At 36.5% G+C, this 19,991-nt stretch overlaps 1 protein-coding gene across 6 annotated transcripts in view; it reads left to right on the forward strand.

Annotated features, from left to right (window-relative positions):
* The window catches only part of LOC123716549 (serine/threonine-protein kinase minibrain), a 95,784-nt gene that overhangs the window by 66,218 nt on the left and 9,575 nt on the right, over window positions 1-19,991 (forward strand). For 5 of the 6 annotated variants that reach the window (XR_006754577.1, XM_045672351.1, XM_045672358.1 and 2 more), the window contains exons 4-7: window positions 17,026-17,214; window positions 18,019-18,166; window positions 19,212-19,385; window positions 19,556-19,668. Coding sequence is in view for 5 of the 6 variants with exons in the window: in XM_045672351.1 (XP_045528307.1) it covers window positions 17,026-17,214; window positions 18,019-18,166; window positions 19,212-19,385; window positions 19,556-19,668 (624 nt within the window). In the remaining variant the exon portion in view is untranslated. Of the gene's footprint in view, window positions 1-5,016; window positions 5,217-17,025; window positions 17,215-18,018; window positions 18,167-19,211; window positions 19,386-19,555; window positions 19,669-19,991 lie in introns of those variants that run through there. The other variant, XM_045672385.1, reaches the window with a different exon arrangement.

Consider the following 19,991-nt stretch of genomic DNA (forward strand, 5'->3'; position numbering starts at 1 on the left):
AATGAAAAGAAAAGATTAACTAGCATTGTACAAGAAGAAACTCACATCCTATTAAATACACAGAAACTGATAAAATATCAGTCCATCGTAAAAATTGTATTTGTAAATTTTTATAACGTAGATACACTCGTTGTATGAGTGATGTAATAGTAATGCAACATGTTTCAATATTCTCTGTTTATCTTATTTACTTTGAAATAATTTATATATTGAATATCTTTCTGCATTTGCGGCTTACGGCTAAGTTCCTTATACAATGTTAAAACAATGTTATATTGCGTTTTTATTAACCTGTCGAATAAAGACCATAAAAGTAGACTTTGTTGATAACGTAACTTATCTACACAAGTATGTCTTCCATAGTCCATGACTCGAGGAGGATATAAACGTATTGACAGGTGTGTTACGCGCAGGGCTCAGATTTTATTTGTTTTATGGATTTGGAATGATTAATAAACATACCGATCTTATTCTGATTGTGGACTTATTCTATACTATGTAAAGTGTATACGATTCAATTCGCGGGATTCCTGTCTCACGATTAAAATTTTTATACTTTTATGTCGGTAGACCAAACAAAAAGCAAAAGGAGATCTACATTTGTAAAACATATTAATAACATTACTAATATGCACTGGTAAAACTAAGCCTTACTAACAAACTAACGAATATTACCAAAGTTAATATTACCAAAGTATTTATAATTATCGGTTACACGATGTCTAATTAGTTTGTATCATTTCAAAATTTCACCGATCGTGAACCAAGGTGACCGGTGCGTTGACATTCAGACGCCTTTATCAGATCAAGCGGTGCGTATTCGCGGCGCGACGCTCCTATTATTGGCTTTGTCGGTTGCCTAGCCAACTATTTAGTTTATTAATTATAACCCGGTTTCGTTTGAGGATCATAAAATTGGGTTATAGATTTTTACTTTTGATATTCTGTCTAATTAAAAAAACATTTGTCTTCGCACTATGTATAGAGATTACGTCGTCAGTTGTTAATCGCAGTTTTTTTTTATTGTTTCGTTCGTCGTATTCATTGATCTTAACTAGAGTCAAGATTAAGTTTTAGAAATCCAACCAGTAAATAAACAACTGAAGAGTTTATCGTATCACGTTAATTTAAATATGAGATTCCGAATTTAAAAGTTGCATTCAGCGTATTTACGTCATATGCAAAATGGGTAATACATATTGTGTTGTTGACCAACTGGCTTGTTTCCTAGAAGAATATTACATCGTTAATTTTCCTCGAAGCCTTGGTTCATGCAGTATGTGTAATTTTTACATAATTCTTTTATTATATGCAATCGGCACGTGTAAGATGATACCTTACATAGTTACGTTATTATTCATTCTGTGATAATATGTTGCACCTAAATGAGGGAATTATAAATTGAAATTGGATGGATGCCTTTGATTGTTATTTCAATGGGAAAATCCGTGTACCTGGTTTAGGTCATTATAAATTTAACGCTATATATTTTTTACACACACACACACATATATATATATTAAACTTGATATTGATATTTTTTTAAGAACAGGGGCCAAACAGGCCACAGTCTCACCTGATATAGACTGCTAAGTGATACCGCGCTCAGGGACACTCTTTTCTTTAAGGACCCTAAGTCGTATTGGTTCGAAAATACTTTAGTGGGCAGCTGGTTCCAAATAGTGATGGTGCATGGCTGAAAATGCCTTAGAAAAAGCACAGTTGTGATGCTGTAGACGTCGAGGTGATACGGGTGCAATTTCGTAATAATCCGAACAACTCCTCTGAAAACTCTCCATGGATGCGGTAGAGGATGCAAAATATAGAAGATATTCAATCTAATGTAATGAATGTGTGTACATTCACAAAAAACTCTTTCTAATTGATATCAAACAAAACTCTTGAACAAGGTATTCTCACACAAGTTCAGTTCACGTCCAACGTTCAGATTTTTACATCATCTGGTTACATTGTATAATATTAAAACATTTGTATAACTAAGGGGACCAATTTGTGTACCATTGAGTCTATTGGTATGACTGGAATTTTGCAGTATCGCTCTGACAATTTATTGGATTTGGATGGATTTTTAGGTCATCTTTGCATCATGGGATCGGTGATTGTGCGAAACGATGGGACCATTTCTGAGATTTAACCATTGTTCTACCAGACAATGGTCCCTCACCGCGTTTTTTTGTTCATTGATACCGAACTGGTATTTAAGACTCCAAATTAGTTATTGATTTTTTTAATCAAATTTATCACCTAATATTTATTCATGTTCTTTAACGTAAATTAAAATATAAATAATTCTGGTGTATAAAACATTTGGAATATCTTCCACGTCAAATGTTGTATTAAATGCTATAACAGTCGAGGGTCAGGCGTCGGTGGCGCGCTGGAAAATCAAGAAAATAATGGGAATTATTCGTCGCGTCGTGTCGGAACCGCTTGTGGGTATCGATGGAGGCAATTTGCCGAATAAATGGCTCGGTAATGATTGCCCGCTTGGTTTAGGCGCGTCGCTCTTACATTCGATTACATGCCTCTGACAGCCTTTTCTATGTCGTTTTCGGTGCATTTCTCATGGTGGCAGGTGTTGTTTTCGAATCTTTTTCGTCTTATGTTTTTTTTTCTATTCTAATAAGGTTGTACATTTGGCTCATGATTTAGGAAATCCCCAATCGGCGGAGTTACGCCCCAATAGTAGAGCCAGACGAAGGCACTCCCTTCAACTCTTACATTGCATTGACACAGTAGATAGACTTATTATTATATAGTAAATAACATTTAATTATTATTATTTAAAGCACACCGTACATAGGTATACCAGCCAAGGCATTAGGTGTTTTTGATTAAGTTATCTGCCAAGCATAATGTTGGTAATATAAGGTAGGTACAAAGTAAAGTTTTTTTATTCCAACCAGCAACTGCATTCAATATCAATGGGAAATTAAACTAATTTGCAGGCAAACGCTTCACAATAAATTATCGTATTATCGAGAAGGTGAGCGCAAATGACACCTAATCGAGGCGGTCGCAATGAAAATTGAATTCCATTTAATCTGGACCGTTTGAAATGAAATTCTCTTTAAATGCGTGCTCTATCTGCGGATCGTTGGGATGCTTCTAGACGGCCAACGCGGTGGGCCAAATGAGACTGGGGACAATGGGGAAACTACGCACTAACTATTTGCTTGTAAGAAGTTTTTTCTATAGGCCAGTTTCTTGAGATTCAATTCTTTTCTTACGTTGCATAATGCAGTATCGAGATTTTAAAGCATTTCTTCGCTCTAAGTACTTTCGCGTACTTCAAGCTTTACATTCGGATTTTATAATAATAAGTGTAAAAGCCAAGTAAATTTGTTAGATACCGTTCACTATTATATACTAACCTATGTACATTAAAAGGCAGTATCTGGATTAAGGGAACGAATATAATTCCTCCACGCCTACGCATGAGGTAGAACCAGGCGTAACTATACGTTTCGTATCATGTTTTAATTTTCAAAGGGAATACTTATGTATATTAACGTCTTATCTGGGTGGCAACAAGAGGCTCGATAGTCGGAACTAAATTCTCCACAAATATTCCGAGGTCCCGAATTCCCGGAATCGCTTCAGACGTTTGTTGCTGTCAACATAGCGAGACGCGTTTGTGTTTCGGCTTTGATATTCGCCTAACTTTAATTTAATACCAAGATTAATATCTCTCGCCATACATGCAATGTCAAATAGTTGCCCCCGCCTCGAGGCAGCGGTGGAAAGTTCATTCGAATTGTTAGTTAGCCTATTATAACATGAGTTTCATATAAATGATTCAGGCCGCTGTATATTCACTCGTCAATTGTTATACTTTTCTATACTTCATTAAAACATTATATAGGAAATAAATATTATTTACATTTACGTAACCATGACGTCGACTTGTCGAGCTGTAACAGACTACACGTGCCGTCTTATAATTATTTTTAATTGCTATATATCTATTTGTTTTTATTAATACTGATTCAAGGCAAAAATATAACTGCCGATAGCAATTGAATTATAGTTGAAAAATTCAATATAAATACTCAACATCGAAAAATTTGTGATTATATTACCGAATTAAAATTCTTAAAAGTGGAACAAACACGATTCCGGAAAGAATCCCTGTCAATGACCGTACCTGATATAGTGTGGGGTCCGTTAGTCGAGTGATCGACCTGGACTCTTGCCACAGGCTAATTATAAACTGCATAGAACAACAGAGCGAAAGCTAATCGCAATACGGGACACAGTCGAGTACACATAGCGATAAAAAGTGCAAAAAAAACAAAGTACATTTCCATCATAGCAGAATGGTAATTAACCGTCTGATAACCTTCTAGACATTCTTATTATTGTTTTGCTTTAAAGGTATGCGTTCAGCTGACAATGTTGCATTAGTTAGGTTACGAAATGAGAATAAGACATTGGATGTTTCTATTCGCAATGATCCCATCCCACATTGGAATTCTCACGAGATTAATTAGTAAAAAAAGTGATGTGAGAATGGATGGGTAATTATTTGTGAATCGTAAACATCTGATTTGCATCGAACAGTTTCCCATGTTTAATTGTAGAGGCCGGGGGAAATAATGTACGATGATGTTAGTGATTAGTCGCAAGTGTTTTTAGTTCATAACGAAAGCCGCACGGCCTTTGCGATACCAGAAGTACTTCAAGGGCAGATTTCTATTTTTAAATACAATAAAAATATATGTTGTTTATTTAGCAGGCTCCGCTTGATAATCGCTTCGATTCTATATATGTTGACCAATTTCCTTCCTTTGTTTTGTTTGTCTATTTCGCTTCATTTGTTAGGAGCTCTCTATTGTTGGCAATTAGAGGAGGTGATATTTATAGGCGTCAGAATTCCTGGCTGTTGACGCGGCGGTTCAGACATTGGGAACGCGCGTCAACCAAAACAGCGATACCCACGTACGGGTTTATCAGAATATTATATATGTGCCTGAGTCTAAGAAGTAAGTAGATAATGTCAGTCGCGTCCACGCGGTCGTTTATTACGGTTGCTCTATGCCACGTGTATATGCATTTGGTTGTAGCGTGCTAAGTCCAGTGACCCACCGGCCGTGCGTGAAATAATGGTTCGCAAGGGGGAGTCGTCCACTGGAGCCCTGCTCAGGACTCTGTCCGATGCACTTCGATGGCGTTCCCTTAGAGCCCTTTCTATGGTATGTTGTAACGTATTTCCATTATTACATACATTTTCCCTCTCATTAAAGTACAGAAAATATTGATTTAAAAATCCACAGCAGTTATTATAAACAATAAAGGGTTTTTTGTTGTGTAAAATAATTGTTGATTTAATTGTAGCATGTATGTTATTGTGGTCGTGTTATTAATTTACACATAATGTGCGTCTGTGATTACATTGAGGGTACAGATATATAAATAAATTATTTATTTCGTAATCATTTAGATCGTAGGAAAATTTAAGGGCTTTTGTATAGTAGACGGTAGTCTTGTAGTAGTCATAGTCTTATAGGAACGTATGCCCACAAAATTTTATAGAATTTTCGTGTCTAGTTACAGTATTGGGTGAAGAAATAAAGATTATCACAGATGTGATAGATTGATTGTGAGAGATTCTATACGAAACAGATGTGTATGTGTACATTTTTATTACTTTACGTTCACGGCGTTCTTCTGCGCATAATCAGTGTTTTTCCTAGACAATGTTCTAATAAATATTTTTTATGCTAACAAGTTCGGGTATATCAGAAAGGACGTGTTGTTTAGTTGTTTTTTTTAATAAAAAATTCCCAATATAACTGACTGTGGTGCAGGACCTTATTTTCTACAAACATATATACATACACTAAGAAATTTCCTAATATATATATATATATATATATATATACACAAGTATATATGTTGTTTAGTTTTAAACCTTTGTTTACTTTGGGAACTGTTTTGGCTAAATGCTAACAAAATCCTAATTGCTTTGTTTTGTCTAAGCAATTTCATGTATTATGCACGGTTTTTATTTATTTTTCAAAGAGATCGCCCGAAGGCGATAAGGCCGCCAGTTGGCCTTCTTTTTTATTTAATTATTTTAATTGTACTGTATACTTGCAAGTGTAAATAAATATAATAGTTCAGTTTTGTTTAGTGTGGTCTTATAAATGTTTAAAATATTATACAAGTATGGAAGTAAGCTTAGCTGATTCTGTTAAATTGTACACGGCTAGTACCCTCAAATTAAATCTTAAAGATAAAACTAAACAAGGCAACATATATATCTAATTAGATATTTTTATCATACATTTTCCTTATGAGTTACTCACTGCTGACACATATACACCTGTTGATACATTCATCATTACAATATTTTCTCACATTCATTAAGACCGAGATTTGTAGTACGGTATTCTTACTCACGGTATACGTTACGTTAATTCATTTCTTTAATTATTTGTTTATAATTTGTCTGCACAAAGACAATACAACATTACGATCTAGTCTCACGTAGGACTAATAAGAAATGTAAAACTAATCTAATTTACTAAAAAATTATGTTTAATAGAAAATGTGTTCAATAACACTATTTGCAGTATGTATATTGTACAAGGAAAAGACGCTCAATTGTTGTGTAGTTTTTTTTTCACTTACCACTGTTTAGCACGTACGTAACGTGTACCTTTATTATATTAAACCAGCTCTTGGTCGTGGCTCCGCGTGGTAAGTCTCCAGGGTTTTTTTTATCGTGGAAATGGGGAGAGCGGCAGGTGTGCCGCGGTGATGTCGCATCAATACGAATTTTGAATTTTTTCGCGCCTTTTGTGATATCTCGTAAGACTTACACAAATTCAGCTTCTTCCGCGTGACCGTATTCAACGAAGAGTACATGCGAGCCTTCTGGCAGTGTGAGTGTCCATGGGCGGCGGTATCACTTATCATCAGGTGAGCCTCTTGTAACATAAATATTGTATATTGTCAATTGTGACACTTTCAGTGTCTCATTCCTATTTTTGGTAGTAAAACTGTATATATAAAAAAGATGAGGATATTTGAATTACGTCATATAACTGAAAGGAAAATATGAGGCTCATCTGTGATACCGCCGCCATGGACACTCTCAATACCAGAAAGTGCGAGGGTCGCGAGTGCGTTGCCGGCCTTTTAAAATATTATAAAGTCAATACACAGATGCGATTGTTGCTAATATATGCATATAAAATGCCTTTGGCCGATAGTGAAAGAAGAAAATAAACTTTTAATTTAAAAAAGAATTCAACAATTATTTGATATCTAGAAACCGATCGGTTGAGCCTCAAACACGTTTTTTTTTACATTGTGTAACTGATAATATATGTTTGATATTGAAGTTATGGTGATGAAAGAATTTTTAACTCTAATTAATTGATAGAACGTTAGTGAGAATGCTTTGCGCAATATTTTGTTAATTAAATATTTAATTTCCTGTTACGGTAAGGGAATTTTTAACATTCTTCACTGTCTTTTATCTATTCGTACGTTTTGATGTTTTATTCTTTTGTTCTATTTATATTAAAGGGTTATTGAAGAGAGTCTTTTCGTGTGTGTAATAAGTAATTCTGATTACTAGTAAATACGAAATTGTAGACGGTCTCGTGAATGAGAAATGTCAAGATCTTAGCTTACGATGATCCAGGTTAAGGCCGCCCCACATCTCCGCCTCTTTCAGCCGCGTAGCCTTTTCAATCCATGAGACGCAATGTTGTATGTGAATATATTTTATTATATTAATTATTAACAAGATGTCGAATTGGAAGGATATGGTTTTATTGTATTATATTTTCTTGTACGTTATTGATTGAGGCGTGTCGTGAGTTTATGCAAAAAAATCCTGCGACAATTTCACTTATAAATGAAACATGTCCTTTAAAACTAAAAGTACATGTTTAATTTATATCCTGACTTATAAAACTCGACCAAAAGTTATTCAATCTGAAATATAGATAGACCATACGTTTCAGAATCTCGTTTTTGTAAGTTAATTGAAGGTATATTCTAACTATCTACAATCTAAATGTCTGAATCGGAAAAATCGCGTCGTAACGAGGAAGTAGGTAGTGCTTTAGTTTCAGGTTAATGCCGCCCCTCGACGCCGGTCGCAAATAATAGTGCTGTGCGGTTCACAAGCCGTTAAAACATATTTCTGAAATAAAGTTGAATAAACTATGCAATTGCAAAACACATAATAATCTTTTCATATCTTCCTTACATATATAATCCTACTGTTCGTGTGTATGTCACTGAACTCTTAAACGGCTGGACCGATTTAAGTATTTCTTTTTGTATGCGTTTGTTTGGGTGGCGCCCTGGATTCACAAATCTGCCCCGCATATAACCAGCTGGTATACACATAAAAGAATTTCGAAGGGAATCGAGAATGTGATACATTATTAAATATATATATTTTTTGTATGTAAGACATGTACAGGACAACTTATGTCGGATTTATATATATATACAACTAAGATTTTCTAATTGAAGAATATTATCTAATTCTTTATAAACTTATCTTTTGATTTATAAATCAGCGTCAAAATACTGTTATCGAATCTCATCTATTTTGTCTAATTGAAATGTTTTTCATCAATATGAGCCTTGCCATGTGTACCCATCTGCTTGTCATCACATTGTTATTACAACTGTCGAATGTACTCATAACTGTTGGAATTAGGTCGGCTCTGGCTAAGAAAGGACATTTTTTTTATTTTATTTTACGAAATTATACAACTTCCTCAGTCAGCAAATTGTAATAAAGAAGATTCATATATAAATCTAATGTTAAGTGAAGCTTGGTAATTTTAAATTTGTTTTCGACCAGTTTTCCTGGTAGCGATAAGGCTGCCCGTGAATGTGAATTTCATTATATTCTAAATTTTATTCTAGAAAACACTAGTCATGATTCTCGTCCAGAACAGATGCGTCTGTCAATTTCGACGAAATTCACGCACTTCTCAAAGAAATGCTAAAACAACCAGGGAATAGATTGAATTGAAGATTGGATTGATGAGCGTTCGGTTATCGCGGGTAATCCGGTATTGTGTTGGGGCCCGGTCGACCGCCGCTGTTGTGTCGGCCGAGCCGGCAGAGCTGATGCGCGCTCCCATTGAGCAGCGGGGCGGGGGCGCAGCGCCAACTCGGCAAGACGTCGCGCGCCGCCCGACTCCCGACGATATCGATTTTGTCCCATCCTCCGGCGTCACCCCACGCGCCCGCTCTCAGCATCCGACCTCGAGTGCTCTCCTCTCGCGCCTACGGACACCTCCGACAGAAACTACGCCTTAACGACATGACGCCACAGCTCAAAATTCTAACAGACCACCTATGCGTCGCGGCGCCCTGCCGATCCCTAATGAACCCTGCGGCCGAAAGTCACTCGGTCGAGATTGCAACGGCCCTCGGCCACGCCGTTGGAAAAAATAAGCTTTTTGTTACAATTAAAATGGTAAATCAAACCAATTTTAGTAATTGCGAGGTCAAACTTTTTAAGTGGCGGCACAGGGGGCGAGGTTTTTGAACGCGTATGATTTTTAATGGGAACCCTGTTACGTGCGGCTGGCTCGATGAGCCGTGCATGCCGACTGATTTAATTATTAGTTTGAAGTCTCCGATCGTGCTGGAACTCAAAGAAGTTTTGACTTGGTTGCTTGTTTAGCATCCAAGTGGCGAATGCGGCTGTACGTCTGTGGTTGCGCTCCTTGGTCAATCGCTTCCGCCTCCAGCTCGGGCTCTGTATAACTAATTAAAATTCCGATTTTGTCTTGATTTTGCCAGTTGACGCTTCAATATAGTATACCTATTGAAATATTTTATTATAAATAAATGTAATCTTATGAATAATATAATATTTATCCACATAAAGTAATTTCTTTACTGCATAATAAAATACATTTTAATATATCACATTGCAACAAAACAACAAACGTCAAATTACCAATGAATACTACTTAAAATATTAAGTACTAGACACCATACATAAATTCTCATCATTAGCTAAGAGTTGTATAAACACAGCGTGAAAATTTAGTATAAAAACATCTCGTCTGCGCCAGGTCTTTTAGTGATCAGTATAATGAATAGTATCGATTTTATTTGCCAATGAAGCTGCATCCCTCATGTTTCGAAAATATTTTCGCGGCTTTGATCAACGGTTACGTTTTGTGCGCGAAAATTGCGTATAAACGTCAATTCAATGCCATTTGTTTAGACTGCACGAATACTGTTCGTGTAGTCCCTTTAGTTCGAAACCTTACGGATGACTTAATTTGTCCATATAAGTATCTTTACTATGCTATTACAGTGGATGTTTGAGTTTACGTATTCGTCGTTCTACGGGCGTACGTCAGACAGGAATCCTGTGGTGTATAGAAAAGAGCTTTTATGTTATATATTATATTGGTGATATTATTATGCGTAAACGGCCGTTTGTCGAAATTCCCAAGCTTTTTGTTTGACGAGGGAATGCGAATGATACCACTGTATATGGTCATACGAAAGGTTATTGTTGCCTTTTTAGGTATTTCTTATATTTCAGTAGTAATGGTTTTTATGTTTTGAGAAAAAAAACTTAGTGTCTTTTATATAATAACTAAAAACTGTTGTACAATTTATTTAAATTATAAAACTTTGTTTAATATAGATTATGACTGTTTTGTTCATTTGATACATGTTTATTATTTTTAAATTAATTATAGTAATCATAATCTAGTATTTTTAAGAGTGAAAAAAAAACTTAATAGGAACAAGATTCACGTTTCTCAAATCATTCAAAATATAAGGAAAATATTTAGGATCGAGTCAATTTGTAAGTTACAATCTGCGTCTAATCGTATAAGTTTTGTTCGATTGAATGTGTCCGATGTCTGGCTTTGCATTGTTGTAGTTCTAAAAACATTGCCGTATTGTTCAAAGTTTCAATCGGGCCGCGCTCGTTGCAACTACCTACACAATCCGCTACCAGGATATTTAAACTTAGTAATGTGATATTATCCTTTATATAGGTTTAATGTATCAACGTTATGTTACCACCAAGTGTAGTTAGTAAAGGAATTTCAAGTAGTTAATATGTTCCTAAATAGGCGTTAAAAACGTATTAATAACAAGACGTGACGTCAAGAGATGGTGAGTGAAATTAATAAATACGTAGTAGTATGTGCAAACAAACTAAAATTATACAAGAGCATCGCGACTTGCCTTCAGTCTGAAGTGTGTGTGTCGTTCAAATTAGTACGTAGTCGCTCAATAAAACGCATACCTAACTTACAAAAGCATTGGAAGCCCAAACACGGAGGGCAAAGCTCACTTTTGATTTGAATTTATCGTCTACACATTCAGACATTAGTCATGCTGTTTGTCGCTTTCAGTGATCTCGCTTCCCGAAAGCCGTTATTATTGGACTCAAGTCGTTTAAATTGCACTCGCCGAATGATTTATTGCACCACAATACGCCACTTTCATTGGTAAGCCTTTAGAATATTCTGTGCGATTATGCGTCGATACGTTGGAATGATTGCTGGTGATCGCGTGCTTTGCTATTGTAAATTGTTGTAAATGGATAGGTATTGGACAGCGTCTTAATGGCTTTTAGGGTACAGTTAGTACTTGACTCGTTAAAGTGTAACGTGAAAGTTGCACTGAGTATGTAATGGTTGAAGTATTTAGAGAGTTCTTTTAAATATAAATGCTGCACCTGTCGCTTTAGGTTGAATACTGCAACATCTTTATTAATTATGATATAGTTGTATTATTAGTAACGTAATTTGAATGAGACGCCTACACAACTAGCGTCGTTCATCGACATTTTATGAAATAACTCGCGAACGTAAACATCGTAAATAAACATGCGCTATGTATACTGTTGTCTGATTGTATTTTTGTATTTACAATTATTATGAAAATGCCCTCGAAAAGCGTCTACACTGACCTGCCTCAACGAGGGGAAAGCTTGGGGTAGGTATGGCGTTGCATCCGTCCATTGGCCCGGTGCAAGGGTGGTTTTGCATAAGTACATACAGCTCGGTTATACTTACGTGAATGTGTCTGTCTGCCTTAATCACCGGATTTATGAATGCCGCGGTATAATTATGACTCCCGTGTGCATTTACCGCATACGCCTTGATATGTAATTATATGTGCATACGCTGCCTCTTGATATATCCGATATCGTCGCTGTCTGATAACGATACCTTACTACAATATACAATTCTCGACTGTAATAGCTAATTTTAGTTGTGTTATAAATATTATAACGCCTACCTGGAGTACAGTTGGAAATAAACATAGATCGATAAGTTTCCTACGGACGAAAGCATAGGACGCGTCAGTTAATAGTTTCAGTGAAATCAGAGATGGCATTCCTGCGGCGGCTAATCTAAACCTTTGGATGATGATGTGGATGATTAAAAAGCGTGCGTGCCCACTTGACGCACAGTGTTAGCTTTTTGCATGGGTGTGCGGCGCGGTGGCACTAATGAAACGAGGCCCGGCGTGTGCGTCGCAGCCTACGTACGTACGGGCCTTGCATTGGGTCGGGTCAGTGAACCCGCCCGCCCACTATCGGGGTAAATATGCCGAATGCACACAGATGCGCGCGCCGGGCCCCCTCGCCACCGCTGCACACTGCACTCTGCACGCATCCACCCCCCCCACACCCTCTTAAAAACTCCTAATTGATTGCGCAAATTTTCTCGCAATAACTGTCTTTTTATGGTGTTAATGATATAAACTTGCGCAGTTCCGGAACATTAATTGATGCTACGGATGACTCCGGAGACAACGGTGCGGCTTGATTGACGCGACGCGCCGAAATCGGCTTCGGCGATGTGGCTATGAAAAATTAATTAGCGCGTCCGTCGTGTTTGCTTTTTGGGGATTCCTGTTGCGACCCGATCGTTCGTTTTTTTGCCGTTTTTTGTGCCGGGCACATCGTCATAGACCCATTAAACTAAAACAAATATGCAACGTGTGTACACTATATGCATTTTTAATCATCGCTGGATAGTAAGTGCTCGCTCGCCCACTGATTGATCGCAATGATTCAAGCGTTGCGTCACCGGCTTCGATGATGTCACGATGACGTTATGCCGCATGAAATGCACTACACAAGAGAGTGTAATGCACCGATACGTAGACAGTTATTGAGGCCTGACAAAAACAATACACCCTCGCTTTGATGCAAAATATTTACTTGCATACTTTATACAGACTTGTTAATGCTGTATTAAAAATTATATTGATATAATATAAATCGCGTACTAGGGTTACGAGACTGGCTAGCCTAATCGATATTCTTTATAGGTAAATTAAATGTCAATGAAGAGCCTTATTCATTGGCGCCTTACGCTCGAGTGGCCTGCGCTTGACCCATTTAAAAATTAAACCACGTCTTAATTAGTCACGTCTGCTTGATATTTTTTTCAAGTGTGAATGTAAGACTCAAAAGGTTGAATGTGTAATTTGATATCTATTTGTTTCAAAATCCTTCTAACAAGAGTTGAAGTCCATATGAGTTTCTCTTTTTCTTGATTGTCGTTGCTTTCCTCTCACAATTTATAATTAATAGTACCATATGTTTTTTTCTTTACTTTGAATACTTTTACCAGTATATAAACTTGATATGATGTTTAATTAAAACGTAGCAACTATTATTTCAAATGTTATCAGGTTTAATTTGGTAATTTTTTTACAAAGAATCGGAAAAAAATATTGTGATTTTTCTTAGTTACACTTATATTTTTACAGTCGAAACTACAGTGGAACATAATTTAATCAAGATAACTTTTTGTGTACTTAACCGTTAGAAACTGGAGTTTGATGAAGTTCTTAAATCATACGGTTCACACGACCCTTAATAGACTGTCAACGCTGCAAATGGAGCAAAACAATTTTATTGGTGCTCCCATTCGGTATCTATTGATATATTGATTCGTATGTTGCGATTACTACCTACTAAATTTTTGAATTGTAAATGAATAATATTTCTTTAATATAAGAAGATAGGGACCACAGACATCTTCATCCTGATATAAGGCTGTTGCTTCGTTCTCATACAATAGTCATTTTGGTGTGGAAAAATAGAAAAAGTTACGGTATTATGTTCTGCGGATCTGTTAGCCTCAATCTTCCTTTTATTTTCGTCAGGAAATGCTTTTATGCATATCCCTACGGTATTTTACACCAGCAGGGATTATGTGGGACTCCAGACTTAATAAACCCTACCCACTAAAAACTAAAACAGGCTCAACCTTCCAACCATAGAGTGTCAACCTGACCGTATCGCCGGGGCACCTTTGTATTCGGATTACCTTACATCTTCAGTTCCAATCAATATAATTTGTGTTGTAGTTGTAGTTAATATATTAATTATATTCTTTAACATTTTTATACTCGAAATAGATTATTTTAAATTTGCATGTTATGCATGTTTCGTAGGATACGTATACTTATTAAGAGTGTTCCTGTGACTTAGCCTTACACTTATTTGTTTTGCTATAAATGTAAAAGCATTAAATAAGTATAAATTTTCGCAGTCGCTACCGGTGTCTGTTCAATGACCTCTATATTTTTGAACTCGTCTATTGGAGGAACTTGTTTTCCCACCAAGTAAATATTGCTTAAGATCCAACGTCAACGTGTGCTCAATGTTTCTGCTACCTATTAATTAATGCATTACCATCCTTCGAGTAACAAGGTAAAGAGAGTGGCAGCTCAATAGCAAATGTTTATAATAAATTCACGAAGTTTACCTAGTCGCACGCTTACCTCGAGACGCAGTTAGCGGATTTGAATAGGAGTCCGCGGCAAGTTGCGCTCACGGAGCCGCTGCGACGTTCATTAGATAGTTAACCGTATAGTGGATCAGGATATCAGGTGCGCTGCAAACAAAACGTTGAATAGAGGCCCGGTTAAACATGCACGTCGGGTGTACGGGTATAATTAAAGTTTAGGAGACGCTCACGTCGCCCGTTAACCTCGTTATCGGGCGCTGGAAGTGGGTGAGACGCGGCGGGGAGGGCGGCTGCGTGGGGCGGCGGCGGGCGGACAGCGGGGCGGGGGCGGGGAAAATCAATGACAGCCGCCGCGCGCCGTCTCTCCCCGGCCCAACGCGCTCATCTCGAGCCACCACGTGCCGCGGTCACTGGCCTGCACGCCGTCGCCGCCGCCGAATACGCCGTATATGATGCACCTCACGCTGACCTTAGAGTCAGTTTATCCAACCCTTCAATCAAACATCCGCAAGGATTTACTTATTCACATTGACGCACGTATGGATGATTTTAGCCGCGCGATCGCTCGCCGCAATACCGTTGTCTGAACATAAGCATTATGTATATGTAGGTCGGAATCAGATATTTAGGTTAACGGATTGCCCCGCCGATATGCGACACTTCCGCCGTGAATGCCATGCAGTGGCCGATATTGTCCGCCACGTTTACGTAACGGTGGTGAATGCCATTCTAGGTCATGTGACGCGACTGTGACGCGTCTAACTTTCGATCGAATAGGGAATTAAAATGTTAGATTTGGACGGGGCGTTCACATTAGTGAGAACACGGTGAGTCATTACGATGTTGAGACGCGCTGGTGCCGCATAAAAACTGGTAGCAATGAACCGCCTAGTCCCCGAATCCATGCGTCGTGTGTATGAATGTTTTATGCGTATCGAGTGTCGTCGATCAATGTCAACCGCATATTTGGGTCAATGGCCGAAATTCCCGCGCTCCCCACCCATCCCTATAAGCAGTACCAGATGCATTGATGTGTCTAGTAGCCGTGATTAGCCGCTTTTTACTTTTTTCTCACAGCTGTCTTCGTTTGATGATGCAATCACTGTTATAAATAGTTGGTAACGACGTGATTACGTCCATGAAATTACTGTTGAAATGATGGAAGGTAATTTATAGTTGCCTAATATTTTCTTTTGTAACTATTTATAAGTATTATAATACGCAGTTGTTTATTTCGACTTACGTATGCTCGGTAAAAGGGAAATGTAATTTTGTAAGATTTGGGTAAAACTTTATCATTGTCAATCGTTGTAAGCGTCAAAACATTATGAATAATAGTCCGTGTGGTGTCCATTATGATAATTTTCTTTTGTTTGTTTAATCAAGATTTTTTTGTTAGGCATACGTTGTATGAAAATATAATACGTATACGTACGTACGTGAATTTTTATAGAAACTTAAAATACAGACAGACATGACATTTATTACTAACGAATCACACACACAGAAACAATAATAATAGTCAAAAAAAGGAAAATAACGTAAAAAATAAAATAAAAGTTGTTTTGTAACGCCAATCTTAGCGTAATCATTGAACATCCATTCCAAATAAGGCAAAAATGCAAGTTCCTGTATCAATACGAGATGGCGATAAAAAAAAATTGTGTCTATCATGTTTCGGCAGGAAATGTTTATTTTCTTAAATTAAATTGTAAAACCTTATTATAATTTTTAACAAATACTGGTTATGTTATATTTTTTTATTCTTGTCAATGGCTTGACGTTTTGGAATATTTACAAAAGATTATCAAATTGGCTTTTCGAAACGTACTTTCCACATCCCTACAAATAAGCCAAATTATTCCAATGTCCCGTTATTGTTTCACCGGGGCAACTGTCAAATAAAAACTGGGAAACAATAAATCTGTATTCGGGAAAAATGAGGTATCTGTCTGTCTTTACTCATTTACTTTTTGTTTTTCTCTATAGAAGTTAACCAGCAATATCTTAAGAACAAATAATTCAATTATGTTTTTTATCAAGGTTTTTTAGTAAATTTTGTAAGGAACACCGGCTTTTCACCGTAATATTATCTAAATCTAGATTTAACTTTACATTGTGTACGGCTTTTGACTTCATTCTCCGTGGGTCATGACTGCCTCTGTCATTGTTATGTTGTCATTTTAGATTTGCTGTTCACGTGTTATTTTTATTGCCTTCCCTGGATTGAATTATTAATTTGTTGTATAAATTGTTTCAGGTATACTATGCGAAGAAGAAGCGGAGAGCGCAGCAGTACCTCGGTGACGATGGCTCGCACAAGAAAGAGCGGAAGCTGTACAATGACGGGTATGATGATGATAACCACGATTACATCATCAAGCAGGGTGAGAAGTTCCTCGACCGATACGAGATCTCATCACCTATCGGCAAGGGCTCCTTTGGACAGGTATGTGTTTAAAAAAAAATTGTCGTGTTAATTATACTAGCATTATACTTATATATGAACCTGTTCCTTTAACCAGGAAACCGATGTTATTTAGTATTTGTTTTTAGCTAGAAAACGCTCATGAAAGTATCCAAAATCATATAAATATATATTTATAAATTAAGTTAATATTTTTTTCAAATTATTATAGTTTTATTTATATTTAAAGTCTGGGGGTTTATTAAGTTCGAACAACTAGTTTTATTATGTTTATCCAAGAGTTAAACATGATATATATGCCACCAAAATTTATCAATATTAAATATCTATTCGACAAACAAGCGTTTATATTGAAGAAGTTTATAGTTCATTGGCCTTTAAATCTAAAAATCGATATTTATATAATTAGTGTACATGATCAATTTTTATACTATCTATTCCTATAACCGTTAATAAAGGGAAAATGATAAATGATTATAAATGGTATTCTTAGTTGTATAAATAAACTAATACTTTTTGACAATAAATACAAATTACATATTCCTGGTTTGTGTCTGTCCGAACTACCATTTGTATGAGATTCAATTACTATCCACATGTTTTTAAACCTGAAAACGTCAACATATGCTAGAGCTAGAAGATAGCAGGCATCTCCAGGCAGCAGATGAGTAGATGCTGCCAATGGGAAACCATTCCACATGAAAGCACCACAAAACAGATTCGCTCCTAGCTTTGCGGCTGATTGCAAATACCCGAAAAAAAAAAAAAACATATTTTTCAACTACACATATTACTATAATTAAATGATATTTAAATGAATTTCAGGTTGTGAAAGCCTACGACCACGAGGAGCAGTGCCAAGTAGCGATAAAAATTATTAAGAATAAGAAACCTTTCCTAAACCAGGCACAAATAGAAGTCAAGTTACTAGAAATGATGAACAGAGCAGACGCTGAAAACAAGTATTATATAGGTATGTTATATTAAATCTAAACAACTTATTCAGTCTCTCATAGCTTGATAAAAGTTTACCTAAAATACTTAGTAAAAATTTTAGGCAGATGTCCAAACGTTTCGAAGTAGGCATACTGTGTTATGTCTATTAGCGGTTATACGTTTTCTTAAACTCATTTGACAATTCTTTTCTATAGTTAAATCTTCTTGATAGTTAGATCTTTTGTATCCGCGCTTGTCCCTGGTATGCTTCCATACATATGTTTTTCATTATTATAAAAATTGTAAACAACTTGACTTACGAACTTGTCATACAACTTTAAATTGAACAAATATTAATTTCGTGATTATATTCGAATGTATGGCTAATTACATGCGTCGTAGTAAATGTAATACGTATTCCTCTTAATTAAGCTTGTAATCGGGATTGGTAAATCCCATTTAGTTGTTTTGAGGTCTGTCGTGTCTTTGAGGTAAACTAAAGGGATCAAAAAGTTAAAGTCAATTAGAGCCATGTACCGGATTTTCCTCATGTCGCAATATTAATAAGACTCGATAAAGCGTTTGGACCAATTCGTGAATCATGTTTATTAATGTGCGTGTGACTCGTAAAGGTTATTTTCTGTATACATTTTAAGTGGACATTTTATTTGTTGTGTAATGGTCTACGCGCGTAGCAACAGTCTACATCTTCTACAACAAATTTAAATACTACGCAGTGGCGGTGTTTTGTTGTCCACGTATTACGCACTATACATACTGATTATAGAACTGTTTAGAGAAGCTAATTATTGTCATAAAATTAAGGTCATTCAGCTAATTAATCGATGGATCTTCTACGCTTTTAAAACTGAAATAATAATTTTGTCTCCTAAAACCGTACACTTGATCTTAGGGCTATGCGCGTGAGTTTCGAAAGCAAGTACTCGCTGTGAGAGAAACCTAGCTTTTTAATTGAAAGATTGTTAATAGCATTTAACGATACCAATAAAACGCCCAGTGGTAGCGGCGAATAAACATAGGCTTTATGATAAGATTTAATATATTGTCTTTAATATTTTCAGTGAAACTGAAGCGTCACTTCATGTGGCGGAACCACCTGTGCCTCGTGTTCGAGCTGCTCTCGTACAACTTGTACGATCTGCTGCGAAACACCAACTTCCGTGGAGTCTCGCTCAATCTCACGCGCAAGTTCGCGCAGCAGCTCTGCACCGCGTTATTGTTCCTTAGTCAACCTGGTAAATTTTTTTTAAGACTTATATTGAAATGTATATGTTTAATTCACACTAATAATATCCATACAGATACCGAGAAAATATTGCAATAAAAACAGAACAAATATATAAGAATTTGATCGTACTGTTTATTATAGTGATTTTTAAAGATAATTCAATATTTTTTGTTTCAGAACTTAATATAATTCACTGTGATCTTAAGCCGGAGAACATTTTGTTGTGCAATCCCAAAAGGTCGGCCATCAAGATTGTGGACTTTGGTAGCTCGTGTCAACTAGGCCAAAGGGTGAGTTTTAATTACTATAGTTAGTAGTAGAAACTGTCGTAGAGCCATCTTCTAAAAGATTCTAGTAGACTAATGACGGCTGATGGCTACGTGTATCTCGTTCATATACATACATATTAAGTTTCTCATGTAAATAAAATACATTTTTTTGTTATGAGAAGTAAAGTTCTTTAAATATTAAAATAATTGAATAAAAATTAAGCAGAGCAGTGTTGGTCTAGTAGCTTCAGCGTGCGACTTTCTTCCCTGAGGTTGTAGGTTCGATCCCCTGCTGTGCAGCAATGGACTTTCTATGTACGCATTTAACATTAGCTCGAACGGTG

Source organism: Pieris brassicae, chromosome 1 (assembly GCF_905147105.1).
Source record: "Pieris brassicae chromosome 1, ilPieBrab1.1, whole genome shotgun sequence".
Taxonomy (NCBI): domain Eukaryota; kingdom Metazoa; phylum Arthropoda; class Insecta; order Lepidoptera; family Pieridae; genus Pieris; species Pieris brassicae.